The 25027-nt window shown below is 36.0% G+C and overlaps 1 protein-coding gene across 10 annotated transcripts in view; it reads left to right on the top strand.

Annotated features, from left to right (window-relative positions):
* Positions 1-2485: 2485 nt before the first annotated feature.
* LOC308339894 (sodium channel protein type 2 subunit alpha) overlaps positions 2486-25027 on the top strand; it is a gene marked incomplete at both ends in the record, with an annotated part of 81061 nt that continues 58519 nt past the window's right edge. For 4 of the 10 annotated variants that reach the window (XM_080798946.1, XM_080798955.1, XM_080798953.1 and 1 more), the window contains 10 exons: positions 2486-2752; positions 3628-3738; positions 14625-14722; positions 15668-15796; positions 16185-16276; positions 17336-17608; positions 20206-20269; positions 21799-21940; positions 22081-22287; positions 23690-23974. In XM_080798946.1, the coding sequence (XP_080655072.1) occupies positions 2486-2752; positions 3628-3738; positions 14625-14722; positions 15668-15796; positions 16185-16276; positions 17336-17608; positions 20206-20269; positions 21799-21940; positions 22081-22287; positions 23690-23974 (1668 nt within the window). Of the gene's footprint in view, positions 2753-3627; positions 3739-14624; positions 14723-15667; positions 15797-16184; positions 16277-16370; positions 16463-17335; positions 17609-20205; positions 20270-21798; positions 21941-22080; positions 22288-23686; positions 23975-25027 lie in introns of all 10 variants that reach the window. The other 6 variants (XM_080798952.1, XM_080798948.1, XM_080798945.1 and 3 more) reach the window with 3 other exon arrangements.

The raw sequence follows: 25027 nt of genomic DNA, 5'->3' as shown, positions 1-25027 counted from the left end.
GGGGAGGATGAAATGATATGGTGCATACAGACATGTTAGCCCAGTCAGTGACAGGCACATAGGAAGTCCTCAAATGATCACTTTATCATCAATTGAAAGACTGGCACTTAGGATTTCACTGGATTTTCAGTTTTCTTCTGGCTGCTTTTCAGCCACCAAAATCAGAGTTAAAATAAGATTGGTGTCTCATCAGGGTTATTTTATTTCTAGAGAAAGTTTATTTGTGTAGCACAAAAACCATCTCTGTTGAATTAGCAGAGCACTTTATTGGATTTCAGATACTTTGGGGCTGAGGCTAATGTTAAATTCCACTGTATGTAAGACTTTCACTAGTATAATTGCTTTTTTATGTTTTTAACAGTCAGTATTTATTTTCCTTTTTCACTTTGAATTATTTGTATCGATTGAATGACTTCTGGCTTAGCAAATAAAAAGCGTGATCAAAAGCTTAATCTGTTAGCAGAATTAATGATTGAAATCAGCAAAGTCTTAGCGTTTTGTTCTAAGAAAAGCCTGTGAAAAAAATCAGAGCTCCATTAGTGAAAGCTTTGGGCGGCTTCAAACACAGGGCTCTGTGTACGTACACTGTGAGGGGTTTCTCTTCACAGTTCCCCCGCCCTCTAGTGGTAGTTATAATAACGCCATTTTGTAGTCCCCAAACAGGAAATGCCTGTTCTTACTTCAGTTACCAGAATCCTTTTACAGGAAGTTAGGTGTGGTCTTTGAAGGAGAATTTAAAAAAAAAAAAAAAAAAAATGAAAAAAAGAAAAAAAGAATGATGGAATTTTAGCTGCAGTCTTCTTGGTGCCAGCTTATCAATCCCAAACTCTGGGTGTAAAAGATTCCGCAGGGGTAATGTTTTAATATTCTTATTATGCTTATTCTCTGTGATGCTTCTCTACCTATACAGTGGAATCCTTGGGGGAATCTGCAGAGGACCACTTTCATTTTGAAGCTGCTGGCTGCATGTTTTAGCATGTCTCTTTTATTAGAGCATCCAGGCATGGCAGTTTCCTCCATGGAGTATGCATGGACCTTCTTCATGCCTATTTCTGTCGAGGCATGAGGGTCTCTCGGGATGGGTGAGGTAAATGAGGGATGTTTTGGAGGCAGTGTGATACTGAGAGGGCAGTCTGCTAGCTAGTGGCTGAAAGGTCCTAGTCTACTTCAGAAAAAATGTAGAAACGGTAGAGTAGCTTATGTTATTTTAAATTTCCCTGTTTGATCTGGCATATGCTACGGAAATGATGCATTTACTCTTTGAAAATGCACTTCATATAATTAAATGGCAATTCTCATTCCTGTAGGATGGGGGTTAAAATGCATTGATATTTTAAAAAGAAGAATTAAATACAGATGGCATTCAGGAGTTAATGTTTTGGTTGTATGGTTTCAAAAATCACAGAAACTCTTGCAACTGGTTCAGAGGTAACATTTGGAATGATTGGTGTGCTCTGTGAAGTTATATTTGTTAGTCCGGTGAAATATAATTAGAATACAGTAAGCCTCTATGTCATGGCAAAGACCAACAAAATAGGAGTTTGTTTAAAAGATAAACTATCTAAAACTTGTTATTTTTTCAAGTCTAAATTTGCTATTTAGATGTTTATGAAATGGACACTATTTGAGAAAATGAACTAATTCTACAGTGTTTACTAAGTACTGCAAATTTGTTAATTTAAGAAGCAATTATACTAGGTAGCAGCAGGTTGCTAAGCCAGGGGGGTCCAAGATCCAGACCTCTGACGTGGATGACTTCCTGCCCAGTTTGGCAGGAGCTGGATCCCTTCCTGTGCAGCTTCCGAGCAGTTCCAAATGCAATCGGGCATCCCCCGCTCCTTCCTGCTCCCTTGCTTTCAAGCAGTATCTACCTATGTTTCCATAGCCTGGCATTTCAGGATTTCCAGAGCTCTTTACCAGGTGCGTTGATTTTGAATAAGCTATTAAAGGTGGAAAAGTAGGCCAAAAGGAACATGGAACAAAACGTAGAGGTACATGCAAGGTCCTTGCATAGCCCAGGTTCTATAATTTTGGGTGATTATTCATCTCTTGTTTTGGATCTCTGATATTTTTTTTCAGAAAGGATGCTGAAAAAGATGGCTGCCAAAATATTCACACAAGTGAAACAGCAAGCACAAACCAGTATCCTCCATTTCCGTGCTCCGAATTTGGATATTTTCACTTAAAACATTTTGGGAGTGGGAGACTAGATTACCTCATAGACATCTACTGAATGTGAAAGACAGATCTCCATGCAAGCAAATGAATGCATGCCTGAGAATCCCCTGAATACAGCTTCCTTAATAAAATATTGCAGATAGCTTGGTTTATATATTTTATCTCAGTACCATGTAATTGCCACAATTACCTTTTATCCTAATGACCATTGCTTCTCTCTCTCTCCTCTCTCTCTCTCTCTCTCTCGTTTCCATAGCACTTTTTTATGCAAGGAGCTAAACAGTGATTAAAGGAGCAGGATGAAAAGATGGCACAGTCAGTGCTGGTACCACCAGGACCTGACAGCTTCCGCTTCTTTACCAGGGAATCCCTTGCTGCTATTGAACAACGCATTGCAGAAGAGAAAGCTAAGAGACCCAAACAAGAGCGTAAGGATGAGGATGATGAAAATGGCCCAAAGCCAAATAGTGACTTGGAAGCAGGGAAATCTCTTCCATTTATTTATGGAGACATTCCTCCAGAGATGGTGTCAGAGCCCTTGGAGGACCTGGACCCATACTATATCAATAAGAAAGTGAGTTTTTAATGAAGTTGTCTTTACTTGCCCTACTTCCTAATTGGTTCTGGACTAGTCCCACAGTTGTCTGGTGAAGAATGGTGTGCCTCCTTCCTTTGTCTGAAACATCACTAGGATGCTGGGTGGGCTTGAGCATGTAATGGATCCATTATCCTCCAAGTCTCTTGGAAGTACTCATTTGAGCCTACATTCCCAGAATGAACAGAGCTGAGGAGGCATGACGCAGTTGGGTAACTGAGGAAGGGCAAAAGTCTATTCACCTTACAGTGTGATGAAGCAGAAAGTGAAAACAAGAGTTATATTTCCAGAAGTAATATTTAAAATCCTTTTATAATCTCAGGCTCTCTTTAAGTTCCTTTGATTGGCAGCAGGATTATGCCTTCCTGCCATACACATTGCCCTTTCCACAGCTCTCTGCAGAAGAAATAATAATAGGTGACTTAAGTACTCCCTCCCAAAAGCAGCTCATCCAAAAACACACGTGGAAAATTCTGAAGTTCTCATGAAAATTTTTTGTCAAAATGAAGAAGTAATCAAAGCCTCATTTTTATGCTTTTTGTGTATAACAAATATACTTTTAAAATACTGATATCAAAGCTTGATAATAGGTGCTAAGAATTCCTACAGCAATTACTACAAGTTTTTTTTTTTCTCCTTTAAATCCTCATGTCACTTAACCAAATTTAGGAAAGTTAATGGTGCACAGAAAGAAAAAACACCTATCATCATGTTGTGTGTTGGTAATTAGTGTATTACTATAGTATTTTGTAAGGCAGAATTTTAAATGATGATCTTACCTTTCTCTTAAAATGTTCTTAATTTTAATATTAAGATCCTAAATTCTGTTTTATGTGTTGTGTTTTCTTTTTCAGACATTTATAGTATTGAATAAAGGGAAAGCAATCTCTCGATTCAGTGCCACCCCTGCCCTGTACATTTTAACTCCCTTCAACCCTATTAGAAAATTAGCTATTAAGATTTTGGTACATTCATATCCTTTTTTCAAGTAGTTGCTTGTTAAGATTTTGTTCTTTGACTGAATTATTGATCTGGAAATTAGAAAAAATTATGTGCTTGGCAATGTTACATGCTCCTTTTTTTCATTCCTCTTACTCAACTGTTCACATATTGCAAATGGGATCATAGGTAAGTGAACCCCCTTTCCTCATCTTCTAGTTGTTCCTCTCTTTCCGACTCACTGCTTCTTCCTTTCTTCTGTCCTCTTCTGCTTCCTTCTGAATTGCTGTTACATCTAAGACTTCATTAATATTGATTATGTTGCCAAGTCCTCCTTTTACATATCTTCATATTTTACAATGTTTTGTAATGGGTGAACTCCATGAGCTAATTTTCCTTACTGCTTTCACATTTGGAAAATATGTAAATGATCTGAATTGCGCAATTTTATATCTTTTTTATCTGAGTTGTACTACTTTCTGTTTTTTATTTGAAAGCTTTGAGTTAGTAAATGCTTACAGTTGTGATTGTATACATACTAGCCTTTCAGATATCTCTCTAATTTTGTTCCCCACCAGCATCCCACTGATTTTCTATTTTCTCTTCTCTTCTCTTTCCCTTCCTTCCTTCTTTCCTGCCTTCCTTCCTTCTTCTTTTTTCTTTTCTTTTCTTTTCATTTCTTCTCCCTCCCTTTCTTTCTTTCTCTCTCTCTCTCTTTCTCAGTTGTTCCTTTGTTTTATTCAAGTCAAAGATTCTGCTACAACTGGCTTTCTCCAAAGGCTTATTGTCTGTCAAACTATATACATCCTCATTTTATTCTTCATTCTCCTTATTGAAGTAGCAACATCCTGGAAGTGAGATTGATGACACCTTGGTGAGAGATGGTAATCTCATTTGCTCCTAGAAGTTAAATAGAGTAGTTGTGAATGAGAGATTTTATTTTAGGTAAAAAACAGTGGTCTGACTGACAGCCAGCCCTGGGAAAACCGGGGAAGCCAAGGTTTGGAAGACTGGGGTCTTGCCAGGCAGGGGCATTTACAGGAAGAACACTTAAACCTTGGGATGAAGATTGATATGCATCAGGAACCAGAGGTAAGGTTCCTGAAGGGGGAACTGTAATCTAAGCAGAGTCTCAAGGCAACTTTTAATGTTGTTTCTTCTTTAGAAAGGGTCACTGCCTGGGATTCCATGACATGATCAGGCCAGGGATTCCAGGACATGGTGAGACTTTTGGTGTAAAAGCCTACTTTCTGCAGTAGTCCAAGAAAATGTTTGAATTAGATAAAGTGAGGAATTTGGGATGTGGGATAAGCTTGGTATAGGGAACTCATTTCAGTTCTGGGTGGAAGGGCTGTAAATCACGTCCCCAGACTTGCCGGGCAGTGTGGTAAATGATGTTTTCAGAAGCATGACATTTTAAAATTCAGTCCCCCTTCAACATCTAATTTGTTTCTTTTCCTCCCTGTGTTCTTTGCATAGACATCAGTGTATTTTAATTTGTTATTTCTTTTATGCTTTAAGATTTAATAATTTTTTTGCATTATCTAAAAGAATAACATTTCCTTATTTCTATTTTTCAAGAAAGAGAACCCAATGGTTTGGGGCATAAAGGTTTTTAAGTTGGCATTAGAAATGAATAATAAAGTTGATATTTAGATTTGGTTCTCCTGGATTATAAATTATGGTCTATTATTATGTTTTGGGTATTTGTAATCTTTGCACTAAATAAATCTTTCCATAAATTATTTATTTTATTATCAGATAACTATACACCCTTTATGTAAACTTTATTTTTATATGAAATTCTGTGAAAACTCAAACTTATGTCCAGTGCTCTATTAAGAGTAGATAACTAGGAGAGTATGCATTGAAAAATAAGTGACTACTGAGTCAGAGGTTAGAAAATCAGATGCGAAACAAGTAACAAAGTGGAAGGGCTGAATAGGTCAGAAAAAAACTATTTTGTCCTGAATCTGAGTGATGGGATGGAATTAAGAAAGCCTAATATTAAAGGGAAAAAAACAGTTTTTATTTTAAACGTTTTGTGTGGAGATCATGTATTTTTTCAAAAGTGTCATGAAAGCCATCATCTCACTCCAGAAAATCCTAGGAAGTTAGGGAACCCATGAGTCCTAATTTAAGACCCTTTGTGAAAAGAGACTCCTACTGGTAGAGGACAAGGACAGTTTTAGAAGTTTTGATCATAAGATCCAGGCATTAAAGACATAGTTTATGGTGCTCTCCGGGAATTAGATAACTTGAATTTGAGGGTTTTCACTTGCTTCCCAGAAGAAAGAAAATCTTCAAGGGGCAGAGTTATTTGGAGACCTGCTGTAATGTGAGTTATGTGAAGTCAGTCAGGTAAATCTATTAAGATTTCTTAAAGTGAACAGTTAGATGCTTACAAATGGCTGATAAGCCACAAATTTCTTCCAGTGTAGAAAAAAGTAGATTTTTAAAAATCTCTAATTTTCTTAATTAAAATATTATATTTCAGATATTTCATCTTGGAGTAAAGATAAAAGAAAAAGCAAGTGGACCAAAAGTCTGATATAAATAAATTCTTTGTCTTTTGGATAATGGCATATTTGCTGGAAGAGCCTAGTAAACTTGGATGGGTGTGATACTGTAGGGTTTGTAAGTGATTCTGCTAGTGATTTTGTCTTTTATTCTTCCCAGCATAAGCCCTATGCTCAAATCTTGGTTTTCTGACTTCAAGCACATGCCTTTTGCTCTAAAGTTAAAATGCTTGGAGATAATGATGGTAGGTTGGGACACAGTTAAGAGGTCATTGTATATTTATTATCATTAATTTATAAACCAGAAAATGCCCATTCACAATAAAGAAATTTGTATTTTAGGCCAAGACTAATATCTCTATTTCTAAAGAAAATCCTGTCTCATTTCTTAAAGAGCTGTTATCTTCATTAGGAGCTGTTGAATATCAGATTAGCTTTGTTTCTTGACTTTGGCAGAATGAGAAGTTATACTTATGCTTACTATATTTGTGCCAGGGTGTATTTTGAAAGCTGAAAATGCTTTTGATATGCCTAATATCTTGTTTTGCTAGTTAAATAAAATATGGTTATATTTTCTAGATAGTAAACAAATTAAAAATGATCCATATTCCTAAAATTTCTTATCAGAGTTTTAAATGTGTTTCATGTCAGTTTTTATTATTTTAGATTAATATGCATATTCTACCTTATTTTGCTTTTGTTTGCAAATATTTATGAAGTTCCTAATATATGGCAGGTGTTCTTCTAGACATTGCGACGCAACACTGAGCATAACAGAGTTCCTGCTTTCATGTAGTTATGGTCAGTATATGTGTGTGTTTGAGAGGAGAAAGATGAGAAAAATCATATGCCAACTCATGATAAGAGCTATTAAGAAAATTAAAACTGTGTAAAAAGAGAAGAATGGCAAGGTACTATTTTCGATCAGAGAAGTCCTCTCTAAAAAGATACCATCTGAGTAGAGATCAGAAGGAAGGGAGTGAGACATGGAAATCTAGGGAATAGTTAAGTGTAAGGAGAGTAGCAAATGTGAAGGCAAAGTATAAAGATAGATGTACAACTGGTGTGCTCAGCAAGGAGAATCAGCAAGGAGCCCAGAGAGGTGGGGTGAAGTGGGGAAGGCAGGGTGTAGTGGGATATGAGGTCAGTGAGAGTAGAGGGCAGGGCTGCAGTTGTAGGCCACGATAAGGACACCAAAGTCGGTCTGAATGAGATGCGGAGTGATGATTGAAGGATTTCCAGCAGAAGAATATCATAACCTGACTCATATTTTATAAATACCACTCTGGGTGCTGGGTGGAGAATAGACTGCATGGAGGAAAAGGTTGGGAGAAGATTGATTGGGAAGCTCTTTCCATTATGAAGACAACAGATGCTGGTGGCTTGGACTATGGTAGAAACAGTGAGGGTGGCAAAAGGGCATCAAACTTAGATGTGTTTTGCAGAAGAACCAACGGGATTTTCTGAGCGATTATTAGATTTGAATATGTTTTTGAGATGGCTGTTAGACATTCAGGGGAGGAGCTGAGTACTTGGATGGAAATAGAAGTCTGGAGTTCAGGAAGGCGTAGGGCTGGGGATAAAACTTTAGAAGAAATCAGTATTTAAATGGTATTTAAAGTCATAACAAAGATCTGTGACACCCCAAATAACACTAGTTCAGACTGCCTGTCATTCACACAGAATAGAAAAATGAAAAACAGCTTTTGGCATCAGAAAACCTGGATTCAGACCCACCTCTGAGATTTACCTATTGCTTTATGACCTTGGGCCAAGGTATTAAAACTGTTTTGAATCTCAGTTTCTCCATCTATGAAATTGGAGTCAAAATTTATACATTAATAATAATAGGGGCGCCTGGGTGGCTCAGTGGGTTAAAGCCTCTGCCTTCGGCTCAGGTCATGATCCCAGGATCCTGGGATCGAGCCCCACGTTCGGCTCTCTGCTCAGCAGGGAACCTGCTTCCCTTCCTCTCTCTCTGCCTACCTCTCTGCCTAATTGTGATCTCTGTCTGTCAAATAAATAAAATCTTTAAAAAAAATAAAATAAAAAAAATAATAAAATGTATGCAAAGTACCTGGCATCATGACTAACACCTGGTAGGTACTTGATAAATGGTTGCTATGATAACTCTTTCTGGTTGTAGTAGGTACAATTCTAGCAGCAACTGCTGCAAGATTAGTAAAGGAAAGATCTCATACTGTTAAGGAATTCCACAAGGAATTCTGTATAAATCACCGTTTTCTCCTGGCTTCACTTTCCCAAGAAAATGTTTATATGCCACCAGAGTTTGATGTTTTAAGTGACTAAAACATAATGTGATTGTGCAACCTTCTCATTTTGCAGATGATTTATTTAAGTCCCAGAAGTGTTTACTCCCTTTCTAAGGCTACATTTTGTATCAGTGGCAGAGCCAAAACTTCAGATCAGGTCTTCTCATTCTCAGCCTTGTGCTCTTTGTGTATTTTCCGCCCGAGAGAAGAAAACTCTCAGGTAAAATGTACTAGTTGCATTGCCAATATTGCTGTCTATATGAACTCCAAAGGTTCTTTTCAGTGGCTTCAACTTACTAACTCATTAAATAAGAAGTGGGCTTTTTAGCTCATTCCAAAATTATACAGTATCCACATAGAAATAATAATAAAAAAAAAAGTTACAGTTTTTCCTGCAAAGAACTATGTAGGCCTGTAGGAAAGGAGGGGAACAACTTACGATTTCCATTTCCCCTGCTTTTAATTTTTAAAAAAATATTTTATTTATTTATTTGAGAGAGAGCATGAGAGGGGAGAAGGTCAGAGGGAGAAGCAGACTCCCCATGGAGCTGGGAGCCCCATGCAGGACTCGATCCTGGGACTCTGGGATCATGACCTGAGCCGAAGACACTTGCTTAACCAACTGAACCACCCAGGCACGCTCCCCTGCTTTTAATGCTCAAAAGTTATCATGTGTTATCACATAGTTAGGAAAGATGGTTAATCATAGAATGAAACAACCCAAGAGTTAAAAGTATATATGTGACATTTAGTTAATATTTCTGCTAGCTTAGAAATATACACTGATAGGTAGAAAGAGGCCTGTCCTACTCTGCTTTGAATTTTCTATTTTTATGTTAAGAAAACAAAACAAAACTCTAACATTAAACTGTTTTCTCCCTCTAGTTTAGAGTTAAAAATTCCCCTGCAACATCTCTGGATATGATATAACATTACAAAGTCCCTGAACAGACTCATAAACAATGACCTCCCCTTCTTTAAGAATAATAAAGAAATGCCCTACATTTTATATTCAATAAGCATGTGATTAATAGCAATAAAAATAACTGTATTCTCTAAGGAAAACATTAGTACTGTATTTACATAAAAAAATTGAACATCCAAGAATTAAGCAAACCACTGTGTTTGGTAAAGGATATATCTGGTCTGTCCTACTGTGTGATAAAGCTCATGTTGCTCCATCCTGTCTTCACAGAGCGAGGGGTAGGCATGCCAGTATTTTAAATATTCAGATTTCATGTCAAAAGGTACATGAACCATATTCAGTATAAACTTGAAGTTTCTTTTCATCATATACACACAGAAAATATTTTAGATTTGCCAACCGGCAATATCAATCAAAGGTTAAGACATTTTATCTGGTATAAACAAATTAATAGATTAAAAGGATCATTTTTCCCCTGAAATTATTTAAGGTTAGTCTGCCTCTATTATATTTTATATATGAAGGCTCTTAAGGAAATATTGTTCTGGGATACATTATTCTTTTGAAAAATATACTTTGTTGATGTCTTGGCCCATATATTCAGAAAATAATGTAGGATTTACACATTTTATTACTAGTTCTTGCCCCCTTGAAATCTGCCTTGATGTGGAGTTTCTATACTTTTTCAACATGTGTTATCATCAAAACAAAATCCATATCTACATTTTTTAAAATATCTGTATATTTATCATGATTATCTGAAACCCTATAAAAAGGTACTCACTAAATTCCAGGAATTTTACAAGTATGTGACTGATCAAATTAATCCACAGTGATCTCTAAAAGTTGATGAATTCTAATACACACCCTGTATAAAGATACCTATTAAATCAAAAGCAGAAAACCTACCTCTAGTTATCTTTTTTGTTTTAAAGGCAAAATAATTTTACTTGCTTTCCTTTCCTGAGTTCCTGTCAGGATCTTTAACTTAAGTGTATTTTTTGTAAGATTTTATTTATTTATTTGACAGAGATCACAAATAGGCAGAGAGGCTGGCAGAGAGAGAGGGGCAAGCAGGCTCCCCGCTGAGCAGAGACCCCAATGTGGGGCTTGATGCCAGGACCCTGGGATCATGACCCGAGCCGAAGGCAGGGGCTTAACCCGCTGAGGCACCAAGGCGCCCTTAAGTGTATTTTTAAATTATTAAAAGGATAGTCATGCAATGTGGCAAACTCCTGTATGAGCACAATTGCTTTATTAATTGTGACTTATGGGACAATAATCATTCTTTCTGTTGTTTAATAATATTGAAGTTTTTATTTTACTTCATTATATATAATTACAGTCTACCATTATAAAGAGTAAATACTTCTTAAGGGTCATAAAACCATGACTCAGATCATGTGACATAAATCCCATGAGGCTACTAATTTCCACCTATGTTTGCCTTCGTACTCTCTTTCAAAAAACAACGTATAGGAACTTGTGTACTCAGTATACATGAAGACAAATTTCATGCCGTGTTTTTATCCCATATCGTATCAATACTTCATCAGAAATCATTAAAAAGGAAAACTGTTATTCCATTTAGTAACAAATGGGTTACAAAATTTATTTCATTCAGTTGTCAACTGACTGCAAAATGGCCAGGATTTAGTGGTGAACACTACAGACATGGTGTCTGTCCCCATGAAGTTGATAGTCTAGTAGAAGAAAAGATCAGCATTAAAATTAGTCATTGGAATAATAATATAAGATGCTATGGGGTTATGTAACTGGTAGACCTAAACAGGTGAGGTATTATGGCGAGTAACTTTCTACCAGAAACCTTTTTCAAAATAAGTACTAAAGAACAAGTATGAGTTGGCTATAGTGTGGTAGAGAACATTTCCAAGGAGAAGAGGTGGCATTTGCAAAGACCCTTATCTCAGAAAGAGAATATTTCATTAGATGATCTAAAACAATTATGGTATCACGGGAGAGTGCAATTAAGAGTGAGCAATACAGAAAAAAAAGTAAAATGTGCAAAACTAGGGGAGTGGACAGGGTTCAGATGTTCTGGAATCTAGACTGTGTTAAGACATTTGATCATCATCTTAAGAATAGTGGAAAATTATTGCAGTCATCTGAATCACATTTATACAAGTCATTTTAGTACAATATGCAGAATGTATTGTAAAGAACTTAGCATGGATTCAGAAAGACCAGTTTGGAGGAAACTGCAATAATCTAAGTTATACTTGGTGGCAGGGACTATGTAGTGATGTGGGGATGCAAAAGTACACCGAATCCAGTGACAGCAGATAGAATTGACAGTATTTGGTGCTAAATTGGGCTTAGAGGTTTAGGGAGAGAGAAAAATCCAGGATTGCTTCTACTTTCCTGGCTAGATCTTGGGACATTCTATAAGATACAGAGATGTCAAAGGAGCAGTATGGGGGCAGCGTGAAGAGAAGGAATGGGGGAAATGGGAAGGGCGGGATGAAAAGATTTTACTTCAGTTTTAGAACTCAGTCTTGGGGCACCTGGGTGGCTCAGTCATTAAGCGGCTGGCTGCCTTTGGCTCAGGTTATGATCCCAGGGTCCTGGGATCAAGCCCCACATCAGGCTCCCTGCTCAGTGGGAAGCCTGCTTCTCCCTCTCCCACTCCCCCTGCTTGTGTTCCCTCTCTTGCTGTCTCTCTCTCTCTGTTAAATAAGTAAATAAAATCTTTAAAAAAAAAAAAAGAACTCAGAATCTTTTAAATGATTTTGAAGTATCAGTGAGACACATAGTACAGATGCTATTTGAGCACTTGACTGTGTAGAGTTCAGAAGAGGCGTCTGACCTAGAGAGAAGTAGTTGAGATGCTGGGTACATAAATGACACTTGAACCTACGTTTGTTGATGAACTCTGCTAGGATGAATATAGCAAGAGAGGGGAGAAATGGCTGAGATAACCTATCTCCTTTTCTAAAGGCAATTACAACATTTCCAACGATGCAAAAAATTGTTGCCCATAAGGCATGAGGAAACCAGAGAATTCGGATTTCAATAAAGGGAAGAGAAGAAAACTTAATGAAAGAGGGAAGAATTTTCCTTGCAGAATTCTGCTGAGAGAGCAAGTCAAGTAAGAACAAAATTGCCCTTTCGTTGAGTGACAAAACATGAAGTGTATGCCATCTTTAGGAAAAAAAGCTAGTAAGCTGAGGATGTGCTGGATACATGAGGATGAAAAAAGATAAATGGCTCTTTCAAGAAGTTTGGCTGTGAAATGGAGAAAAGTTAGGACTGTAAATACTTTAAGAGAATTCGGGATTACAAGAAAGTATGCCCTCGCCCAAGACAAGAGAGGCTTAAGCAAGTTTATATTGAAGTTCCCACTAGGGTGAGAGATAATAAATATAAAAGAAAAAAGAGAGAAGAGATTTCCGAAGTATTTTGGAAAGAAGGTGTCCGGAGTGTGAAGTGGGGAGCATTGAAAACTTTCCCCATTGAAGTAGGAAGGAAGAAAGGATAGGTCCAGAAGGCTCCTGAGAAGTTTATCAGCTTGGGAGTTGAAATAGAGATCCAATACTATTCTCTGAGTGAAGTAGGTAATAGGACATCAGCTTCAGGTGGGGAGGGGAAGAGGAAGAGAGTTGGAGGTCAGAGGAGAGTGGAGAATGGAATTGCCTTTGCAGAGGGTCAGAGATGGTGCTAACGACTACAGGACTGTGTAGAGGACTGGCCAGGTTCAGAACCACGAATTTAGAATGGTGCCAATCTGCTGAAAGGTGTTGTTTTCTCCTGTGGGACCTAGCAAGCTAGCAGACATGCAAGATCTAGTTTTATATACTAATAGCAAACCATCTTACATTTTATCTTTTTGTTTATTTCTAGCAATTAAGGAAAAGGAGGTGTTTCTTCTTTGAAATGCTGTTTTTCTAAAGTGTTCTCTAGGTTCTAGTGCCCTCACATGGCTGATCTATGTCATTCACTTAGGACCATTTTTAATGTGGATGCATTTGAACAAGCTGAGAATTAAGCATGTACCTTATATCAATAACAAATATGCTATTTGTTAGCAAAAATGAAAAATGAATTGTGGCTTTGACTAACGGCAGTTGTAGGTGAAAAGAAACTTCCTTTTTAGATTAATGCAACACCGGCTACTCACTGTCCTAGTTGACGGTACTTAAAATCATGTTACTATTTTGTTTTGTGCAAGTAATGTGAAAACTTCTAACAAAAATTAAGAGTAAGAAGGGCTATGAACAGCACCTACTCAATTTCTGGAATTTTTATCATTGTGTCTAAGTTTACATTGATAAAGATTGTCATTTTACATAATTGCAACTGTATCTTTCTTGTGCTTTTTCTTAACTATGAAAGTCATTTTAATTATCTGACTACCAAATATTTTCTCAGTTTTTGTTGTTTTTCAATATAAAGGAAAATGAAGGGCATTGGCTGTGTCTACAAAGCCAAAGTAAGAAACAGTGACACAACCAGATGTTTGTTATAAGGAATGTTCTCTCTGATTCAGGAAATTAGAAAGACAATTTATTGAGCATCTTTTCTTTACTAGGCACATGAAGTGCAGGAGCTTTTGTTTATTTTAACTAATTTGATCCTCACAGCAATCTTGTGAAATGGTTACTTTTTCTCACTTTTGTAGTGAATTGAACCAAGTTTTAGGTACGTTAGTAAATAATTTCGCCACAGTTATAAACCCAAGAAACGCCATCACTAATACCAGCCATCTTTTTGTACTATTCAAAATTTTATGAGCAATTACTGTATACTATACACTCCATACAGAAAGGATCATATTAACATTTTGCCAGAATGATCCTTAGAATGGAATTATAATGCATTTAAGTAATCACTTAAATTCTTCTGTAGAGTTTTTGTCGTAGTTTACAGACATGCTGAACTTGCAGTTCAGTTGTTGAGGTAAATCTGTTATTTAAAAAACTGAAATTGATAAATTATTTACCAGTGAGCCTATCTCTTTATATTTAATTATTAAGAAATACCTAAATGGCCTCAGAATATTTGAAGGCTTGGCCTGACATGGCCTAAATATGTGGCTGTTGAATTACAGAAATGGAAAAGATGGACTCAAGAATAAAATAATAAGGGCATAAAAATTCTAAGCTTCATGGTGTAAAAGGCATAGTGGGGCATAAAAGTGAGATTTTTCCACTGTATTTTGTCTTCCTTGACAATACTCTTCTACTTTATTCAATGTGCTCATTATGTGCACTATTCTCACCAACTGTGTATTTATGACCATGAGTAACCCTCCAGACTGGACAAAGAATGTGGAGTAAGTAGAAAATGAAAAATGTTTTTCAATATTGTCATCACTTACATTTCAAATTTACTATCTTGAGACCCTGTCACTTTCTTTAGCAAATCATACTAGCTACTCTAAACCAGACAAGTTTAAACAGTGATTCAGGATCATTTCAACCACTAATTTCCCATAGGACAAAGCTTGCAGTGGCTCACGCATTAGCTGAAATTACTGCGCCTGTTTGCCAATGTTTGTAGCCTTTTATCTTCCTTGTGAGTCTCATACACTTTTGAATATTATCAGTAATTACTAATATCCAGTGATAAAAGTTATACCTAATTTGTATGTTCTTTTTCTCATGGCTATAACCTTTCTTTTATTTTCTTTCTTTTTTTTTTTCTTTTAAGATTTACTTATATATTTCAGAGAGCGGAAGTGGGGGAGGGGCAGAGGGAGAGAGAATCCTTAAGCATACTCCCCAATGAGCCTGACAAGGGGATCGATCTCATCACCCTGAGATCATGACCTAAGCTGAAATCAAGAGGTTAACCAGTTGAGCCACCCAAGCGCCCTGGCTATCATCTTTCTGTGTTATTAGTATATATTTCATGGCTCTTAATGATATATATTTTATTAAACACAATGCTACAGTAATTTGGAGGTTAACACCTATTTACTTAAATCAGACTGAGAGCCAGTGTATTTCAGGTAATATCATTATATGGAACCATATTATTTGGGCCTTCAAATTAGTCAATGTAGCAAATACAATACTTACTTACTTAGAGTCAATGATAATGTCTTTCAGAATGTAATATTTCTTTTGCCTTAAACTCTTCCTAAGCTTACATCATAGGGAGACTAGTATAGACCCACATGGAAGATTCTAATTTTTGTTTGTTAAGTTTCCTTTAAGACAGGTACATGTCAATTACCTACTAGTTCTTTAATGTGGACTTGGCTATTTCCTCTCAGGTACACCTTTACAGGAATTTATACTTTTGAATCACTTATAAAAATACTCGCAAGGGGCTTTTGTTTAGAAGATTTCACATTTCTGCGGGATCCATGGAATTGGTTGGATTTCACAGTCATTACTTTTGCGTAAGTATCTTCATACATTTTCCATCCTGGAATAAGAAGTCACTGGTGGGAGCCTATGCTGTATTTCTCCTCAGTGGCCTCCCTTGACAGATCAAACATTTTTCTTAGTTATCATGTGAACGTAGAATGTTTTTCTTCTAATCAAATGATGCACTTTGGAGAGATTAAGGATCTAGTAGTAAATTGTGTAATTTGGATTCAATTAACACTGTAAAGTAGTAAAATAAAGTTTCCCAAGTAACATAGCCTAAGATTGAAGACAATGCCATTTTTCTCTTAATTGGGAAATCTGATGGCAACACTCATTGAACTTGAAAAGGTCTTGATGAAAGACCAACATAGACTTAGATTTCCCTAAATTCTGAATAACTCTGATTTAATTCTACAGGTATGTAACAGAATTTGTAAACCTAGGCAATGTTTCAGCTCTTCGAACTTTCAGAGTCTTGAGAGCTTTGAAAACTATTTCTGTAATTCCAGGTAAGAAGAAACTGGTATAAGGTGGTAGGCCCCTTATATCTCCAACTGTTTCTTGTGTTTTGTTATTGTGTTGTGTGTGAACTCCCTATTACAGATATGTGACAGAGTTTGTGGACCTGGGCAATGTCTCAGCGTTGAGAACATTCAGAGTTCTCCGAGCACTGAAAACAATTTCAGTCATTCCAGGTGAGAGCTAGGTTAAACACCGAGGCTGACTTTACCGCATTGGTGTTACGGTCACAGCTTTTGTGCATAAGCCTTTTGCTTGTCACACTTCGCAAAGAAATATGTAAAAAAGCAAGAATCAGGACATCATATTTTGGATGGGTTTGATTCTTTGCTTTTACTTCTTGCTTTCTTTAAAACTGTTCTAAATCAGCCTTTGAGTTTAACAGGTCTTTGCATGAGGCATTTGCAGTAACAGGCTACATGGTTTGCATCCTGTAACATCAAGCTTTCCGCATAGAAGCTAAAGAATGAGGCGTTCAGACTGATGCAAATTTGGCCGTTTAGGTCGAAAACTGGTGATGTTCTTATCCGCAGATAAATGAAAGAGCAAGAGATAGCATGAGTGCTGCATGGGGCTCAGTTTTCAGATGTCTTCCTTTTTTAACCCATATTCAAGCTTGCAGAAATCACAAATATATAACTTCATAATCCACTGACTTTAAGACTTCTTACTACTCTATTCATATAGATTTTTCTAAAATCAATAAGAGGTTAAGGAGTAAGACATCTGCAAATAAAAGCAAAATATTTACACAAAGTTGATGTTTAAGCATGAATAACAGAATCATTTCTTTTGCTCTAAGGGGTATTTGGAAATACACTTTTGGTTCATTGCCATTCACAGTTTTCTAACGAACATTCAAGTTCTGCTTTCATTCATTTTCACCAGCTACAGGCTTTTCATGAAAATGTTACTCAGTCACAAACATTAAACTAATATTTTTGGCATTCTGCATGACATCTTTATTTTCCAGGACAAGCTCATGTTTTTGTCGATAACGTAGCTGTTGAATAGTATATCGACAACCCTCCCTCTGATTTTATTTGTAGGCCTGAAGACCATTGTGGGGGCCCTGATCCAGTCAGTGAAGAAGCTCTCTGATGTAATGATTCTGACTGTGTTCTGTCTGAGCGTGTTTGCACTAATAGGACTACAGCTGTTTATGGGCAACCTGCGGAATAAATGTTTGCAATGGCCCCCAGATAATTCTTCCTTTGAAATAAACATCACTTCCTTCTTTAATAACTCATTGGATGGGAACGGTACCACTTTCAATAGGACAGTGAGCATGTTTAACTGGGATGACTATATTGAGGATAAAAGTAAGATATACTCTTTTAACCATTAAGTTGTTTAGTCCTTTAGTTAAAGAAATACATATAGTGGAAATTGTCTCAATTTTAATGTAAAATAAATGACATAACCAATTTAAGATAACACGTGTGATACAGAAATCAAATGATATTTATGATATGATAATATTTTACTCCTTTTTCCTTACCTATCAATCAGTATAATAAAAGTCATCATTTAAAAATGTGTTATCTTTTCCTAAACCAGTGTTGAAAGTAATCCCATTTTATTTGGTATTTGGTAAGCATTGATCAGGAAGGAGTTTTCAGTCATGTAGTAAATAAATCAGTAGTTTGAACTATTCAGTGTATTATGCTGAAATGCATTTTTAAGAAGACTGGGAAAATAAGTTGGCCTTTTTTGGTTGACTCATGATATGTATTGAGTGCATATGATATATCTGGAAATAGAGAAATCACTCACCAAGATGGAAATCTACATTTGTGTACTCATCAGGAAGTTAAGCAACCACAGTCCAGCCATTCACTTATTGATGATGAGAAAGTATAAACTCAAACCCAACCTCTGTTATTGTAATTTATCCTTTTGGCGTCAGTCATTGTTTTATAGTTGTTTATTAGTATAGTTTGATTTTATTTAGGAATGGACATCAGAATAAATGTATGATGCCATATACTTCAGTATAATTTCTTAACACTGAAGCCAGCCTCACTGTAATTTGGATGTCCAAGTCTTTCCCTCTCCATGTGCTTTAGCTAGCCAACTCCCATTGGTCTTTTGATTATCAGTATTCTACTGGAATACTTACTCTAAGGTATCCTTCATGGTTTTTGGAACCGTATGAAATTTTATCCCTTCTCAAATTATATCATGTTTTAAGAGTTAATATTCTTATGAAGATTTCTATAACAGGGATTAAGATTCATTGAATAAATAGTTTTTTTTAATTTGTTATTTATGGGGTTTCCTACTTATTAATATTATAATGACAGCACAGTGACAATATTTCCACATAAATCTTTTCTCTATTTCTGATTATTTCCTTCAGATAAATTTCTATTAATAGAATTTGGTGGGGGGGGGGTGTCAAAGGGTATAACCAGATTAAGGCTGTGGAGATAAAAGTGTCAGATTGCTCTCAAGAAAGATCATACCACTATATACTCCCTACAGAACTGGTCATCTTACTGAACTCTCCTTAATATTGACTATTATTGTATTTTTAAATCTTTTGGTAGGAAGAAAAGTGTACTGTTCCTTAATTATTATTGCAGTAGAATTTTTAAACTTATGTTTATTAGTATCATTAACAAGTTTCATATTTCATATAATGTCAACTATCTGTTGATTTTTTTACCCATTATTTCATGAAGTGATAGTAAATTTTAGAGAATTCATATGAATTCTTTAATTTATCAAGCATGTTAACATTTTGTCCTTTTCTGGCAAATATACTTAACTTGTTTTTCATCTTACTGCTTTTTTTTAATGCTTAAGTGATTTTCACATTTAGGCAATAGAGTCATCAAATTTATTTTCATTTTTCTCTATTTAAGTTTAGAAAATGCTTCTTAATTCAGAGATCATAAAGATATTCCCTTAGATATTGTATGTATAAAAGAACCACCTATATATCCTACATAAAAACACATATATTCTTTGTATTATATTAATAGACTTGTGTTTAAATTTTCACTCTTTAAAAATCTAGAAATATTTTTTAGCATATATTGTGATGCAAGGATCTAAAACTTTTTGCAAAACTCCAGCCCAGATTTCCCTGCATAATATATTCGGGAATTCCTTCAATATAGTCTTTAAGCAGTCTTAAAAACCATTATAATTTTTTGTGTGGTATATGTATGTGTTTTAATGTTTGTGTGTTTTTGTATGTGAATATGTATGTTTATGAATGTGTATGTTTTTTGAGATCATCTTTGCAACTTATTGAAGTTATATATAAGATTTCCCTAAGAATAGAAATTAGATATACTTAGAAAATTATATATCTTCAAAGAAATAAGTTTATCCTGTTCCTTTGAAAGACAGTAATCAAGCCAAAATCCCAAACAATACTTATTTAGAGCATCATAGAAGAGAAAGACTTAACCCCACTTTTCACAGGAAATTAGGTAAAATTGGTAGGAAAAAAAGTCTGAATCTATTTTGAGTCCATGCAAAAAAGTACTTATAAAGTAAAATTTTACTTGCATGGAAGCAATTTGAAGCAACAAGCCTCCCCTTTCTCTCACTTTTTGTGCCAAACAGCCTTAATTTGGCAATTCTTTTTTTGAACTATCCCAAGCAATTTGAGTTTATATTTGCAATAAATGCTGATAAGAGAATGCTATAATTGTTATTCCTTCCCCCAAAATATTCTTTTTAAAACAGATTTTCTAAGCACTTTTTAAATAAAAATTTTATATTTTAATATTTCTTTAGTATTCAGTTATTAACATATTTTCATTTAGCCATATGCGTATTTATTATTTTATCCATTTCATTATGGTTGAAAAAAATCATGAGGTTTATTACTTGAACACAATGACTGAAGTGTTTTGAGCACTTTTTTAATGATTCTTTCTATTCCTCACTCTTTAAATAGGTCACTTTTATTTTTTGGAAGGGCAAAATGATGCTCTGCTTTGTGGCAACAGCTCAGATGCAGGGTAAGTGATGTTTGGTATTGAGTTTCAGTCCACACTGCTCCATTGGCCCCCAAAACTTGCCACATCCCACCCACCCAACCCTCCCTCACTCCTCATTCAGAGCCCTCCATAAATTCCACTTCACGCTGATTCTCAAAATAGCTGAAATAAGTGTGGATTCTCACCTCCTTCACACACTCATATGTGGCAATTGTTTTTCCGTACTAGGTCACAGCTAATCTTCCAAATTAGTTCAATGGAAAATAGAAAAGCAGTACATATGTATTAGAAGATTAAGTTAATGGAATTCATAAGCATGTACTTTTGTAAGTGTGATATTTTATATATGCTAATGTGGTCTCCATGGCTTCAAATGTAAGATCTCTGAAGATAATGTCAGTATCTGAGTCATGGTGAGTGTATGTTGAGCATATTTTAGCAAAGTGGTTAAGAGCACAGGCTGCAAAGTTTGCATGGATTCAATCCTGACTCTACGAAATAACACTCCCTCCCCTTGCCTTAGTTTCCTCCAGTGACAAATGGGTATAATAATAGAGTTGCTGTGGGGATTAAATGGATTAGCAGATATGTAGCTATAACAGCATTCAATAATGCTTTTGATTATTATGATTGACATGTGAACTTTGTTATGAAGAAGTATTGGCACTAGGAGCTAAAGCCTAGGAAAATTCAGAGAAATAATTACCTTTCCCTGTTTGGCAAGAATTTAGAACCATAGAAGATGTTTAGTGTTCTTCAGTGGAAGATGATGTTGTGGACATTAATAACTAATCCCTGTAGCAGAATTTCCAGTGGTAACAGACTTTCCATTTAGTTCATCTGATAAATATTGTGTTGCCTTTTTCTCCAAATCCCAGTAATTAAGTTGAACAGGCTAATTTTAATTCCTTGTCTGTACCATACTAAATGCTTTACATAGAATATCTTATTCAACGCTTGTGTGTTTGTAAGGCAGGTTCTGTTATTAGCCCTTTCTTACATATGAGATGCCTGAAGATTAGTGATGTTAGGAAACTTAACTCAAGATCAAGCATCCCAGGAGTGTCAGGCACAATATTGGGTCCAGGTTTGACTTGATCATTAAAGTCATAGCTATGAAATCTTCACTATGCAGAGACATTGCCTCCTCTCCATGTGCTCCCATCCACCCTTCCATCACCCCTCTTCTCTACTGCCACACACACACACTCTGCATCTAGATATCTTCAGTGAAAATCAATTTTTTCCCTGTTGACTAATTCTTCTATTCATTTTACAAGTCTCCAAAGATATTAATCATGTTAGATTACTTTTATATGGAGACATGATAAATATAATGACAATTATGAATCATGGAGAAATCCACAAATAGACCTAATATATTCTGTTATTATGTAAATCAGTCCACATAGTGTTGGGTTAAGTGATGGGTATGGTGAGAGAAATCTGTTTTCCCTACTGTCATAGAAAGTAGACATTGGAATCTGTAGAAACAGGGAAGTCACCCAGCAGACTTGCAGTACTGACTTTTTCTTTTAATCTAATTACAGCCAATGTCCAGAAGGATACATCTGTGTTAAGGCTGGTAGAAACCCCAACTATGGCTATACAAGCTTTGACACCTTTAGTTGGGCCTTCTTGTCCTTATTTCGTCTCATGACTCAAGACTTCTGGGAAAACCTTTACCAACTGGTGAGAACAGTTAAAAAGATTCTTCTGGGAAGCATGAAATACTAAGATCAAGGGAATTGCTGTAAAATACTGTATTACTTGGAGTGTGAGCTTTTAGCATCTATACAAAATTTAATAAAATATCTCTTGTATTTTTACAGACACTACGTGCTGCTGGGAAAACATATATGATATTTTTTGTACTGGTAATTTTCTTGGGCTCATTCTACCTTATAAATTTAATCCTGGCTGTGGTGGCCATGGCCTATGAGGAACAGAATCAGGCAACTCTTGAGGAAGCCGAACAGAAAGAAGCTGAATTTCAACAGATGCTTGAACAGTTAAAAAAGCAACAAGAAGAGGCTCAGGTATTGTTAGCAAGAGCATAGAGCTCTTGTGTTTGTTGATCTCAATCCTCTGATCCTCTGGTGAGGTCAGGGCATTTACCACACAAAATCAGCAGTGGATAAAAGTAACATTTGAAACATGTCATATGTGTTTGGTGTTAAGAGCATGTTAGATTTTTAGGTTATTATTTTATGTTGATGGTTACTGTCAATGCTGATGGCATCAAAACATCGAGAATTAGAATTGCTTTATTGACTTTTTTTCCTCCCTTGTGACTCCTCATTTATTCAGGCTCACAAAGTATTTAGACCTATATGCCCTCAATTGAAGTATTTTCTTAATGCTCTGAGGAAGAGGAATTTGTTATAGTTGCTTCTTCACTAGTGTCCATAGAGGTGGGAAAAGTCAGAAAACCAGATTCAATTTTAGTATATGTGCTGCCGAAGCGAGCCCAGAAAACCAGATTCAAACTGAGATTATTTCCTGGAACCTGGAAAAGTGAGGACCTATTTAATATTTATTTTTTATTTGAAGGGTATTTAAATACAAGTTTACGGGTCGCTTAAGGAAAACCCTGGTGTGTAAATGTAGGAAATCACTACATTCTCTGCTTCCTATCCTATAAAAATAATTTAATTTGGATTTGATAAGACTTCAAAATAATACAAGAATTGCTCTAATTGTATTTGCTCAACTTAATGGCATTAACTAATCCAAGTGCCTATTTTTGGCTTCTCTTGGATCTTGACTACAGTTCCCTTTTAATACTGAGTATCCTAAATATTTAATAAAGGTCAGATAGTTAAGATATACTGGGGTAACAGCAACAAGATAGAATACAATATCTTTCCCCAAACTGTACTTTAATAATTTAGAAATTTATTCAGATGCCGTGATCTGGGATTCATATATGTATATATGATCTGTAATATGTTTTTGTTGTATATTTCTTAGTGAAATACCCCATTTAAGTCATAGACAGAAGTTTATCAAACTAAAATACTTAATTGAATAAAATTCAATAATTTAGACTGGCACTAAAAATTATTGTCAAGTAGATATGTGATGGATCAGGTTAAAACAGGAAACTTTAATTCTTAAATTCTTCCCTTCTTCATACAGTGATTAAGTCATAGAAAAATTTGTTATGATATTTGAATGTCTTGCTCACATTGTTGAATAATTAATTAGAGAGCATAGCGAGAAGCCAGAGCTTTAAAGTTTCCATCAAAGTCACATGTATCATCTTCCATGTGTCTTTTGAATGTGACTCTTTAATTGGTTTAATGACAACACATGGTTTTCCAAAATACGGACCAGAATGGAGAATTGCTTCTCAAGATCATATTCATGATACTGAAGACGATTAACTAGTAACCAGGGAGAGAGTTTTTCAAGGCTTCCCTTGTGCGCTTCCAGGCGGCGGCTGCAGCCGCATCTGCGGAATCGAGAGAGTTCAGCGGTGCTGGCGGGACAGGAGTTTTCTCCGAGAGTTCTTCAGTAGCATCAAAGTTGAGCTCCAAGAGTGAAAAAGAGCTGAAAAACAGAAGGAAGAAAAAGAAGCAGAAAGAGCAGTCTGGAGAAGAAGAGAAGGAAGATGGGGTCCGCAAATCAGAATCCGAAGACAGCATAAGAAGAAAAGGTTTCCGTTTTTCCCTAGAGGGAAGCAGGCTGACATATGAAAAGAGGTTCTCTTCTCCACATCAGGTAAAGATATTCTTAGCTTACATAAATTGCATTTTCACAACAGACCATTTTTTTAAGGTATGCCAGAATTTTGTAGAAATAAAACCACCTTACACATGGATGGCACAGTACTTTCAGAACTGTCATGATCATCAAATATTGTGTTTATCACCTCAGAGAATTTGTGAGTTTTGCAACTTTTTGAAATCCCAAGAAAGTGTTTTTGGAGCCTAGACCCCACTGAGCTTGGGAAGGCTTATGGTTTTGAGGTTTTGTGGAAGACTCAAACATCTCGGGGCAATTTTCCACATGAAAAATTATCAGCAGATGGTTCCCATCCCTTTTTAGCTACACTACTTTGCCGGGACCCAGTGGCTATGGGTTTTCTGAGTGGCAGGTTCCTAGAAGTGAACAATGTATTCTTCCAGACCCTCTGTGTAGTTGTTCCCATTCACATACAAACTTCATTGGAAGAATCATTCTTCAGACGCTTGTTTCAGAGGAGACTGACGCAAAATTTTTCTAGACGTGTAGCCAAAATTCTTAGGTGGAAATGCGCTAAGGATTATTTATGACACTAAATAAATAGTGGTGTTTAATTGCACTTGATTATCTCTCTCATGTTTAATGTGGGATTTGTGCCGAAAAGATATCCTGATTATATGGTATAGTAAGTGTTCGTAGGATGCCTGTGGCTTATGTACCAACATAAGCTGTTGAGACTTTGAAATTTAGGATCCTTACATTTTGCAATTACCAAGAGAATTACCAGAAATAGAGTTTCTCAGATGACAGTGTCACTAGTAGTGAAACCTTAGTATGATTCCGTAATCATAACAATGAGAACAACACTGATAGCAATGATAATGGCTAACACTTACATAGTCCTTTGCATCTTCCAGTATAAACCCAGCCTACAGCCCCGAGTGGGTACTATAATTATCATCCCCAGTCTACAGATGTGAGAACAGGAGGGCTGTATTCTTTGTCAAGTGCTTGTTTTATCCTTGGTATTCTTGTTACATTATCATAATTAATGCTAACATTAGTATTGTATTCACTATTTATTAGGCC

This window comes from Martes martes (assembly GCF_963455335.1).
Source record: "Martes martes genome assembly, chromosome: 3".
NCBI classification, from domain to species: domain Eukaryota; kingdom Metazoa; phylum Chordata; class Mammalia; order Carnivora; family Mustelidae; genus Martes; species Martes martes.
The sequence above is the reverse complement of the archived record's forward strand: the minus strand, read 5'-3'. Positions and strand labels throughout refer to the sequence as shown.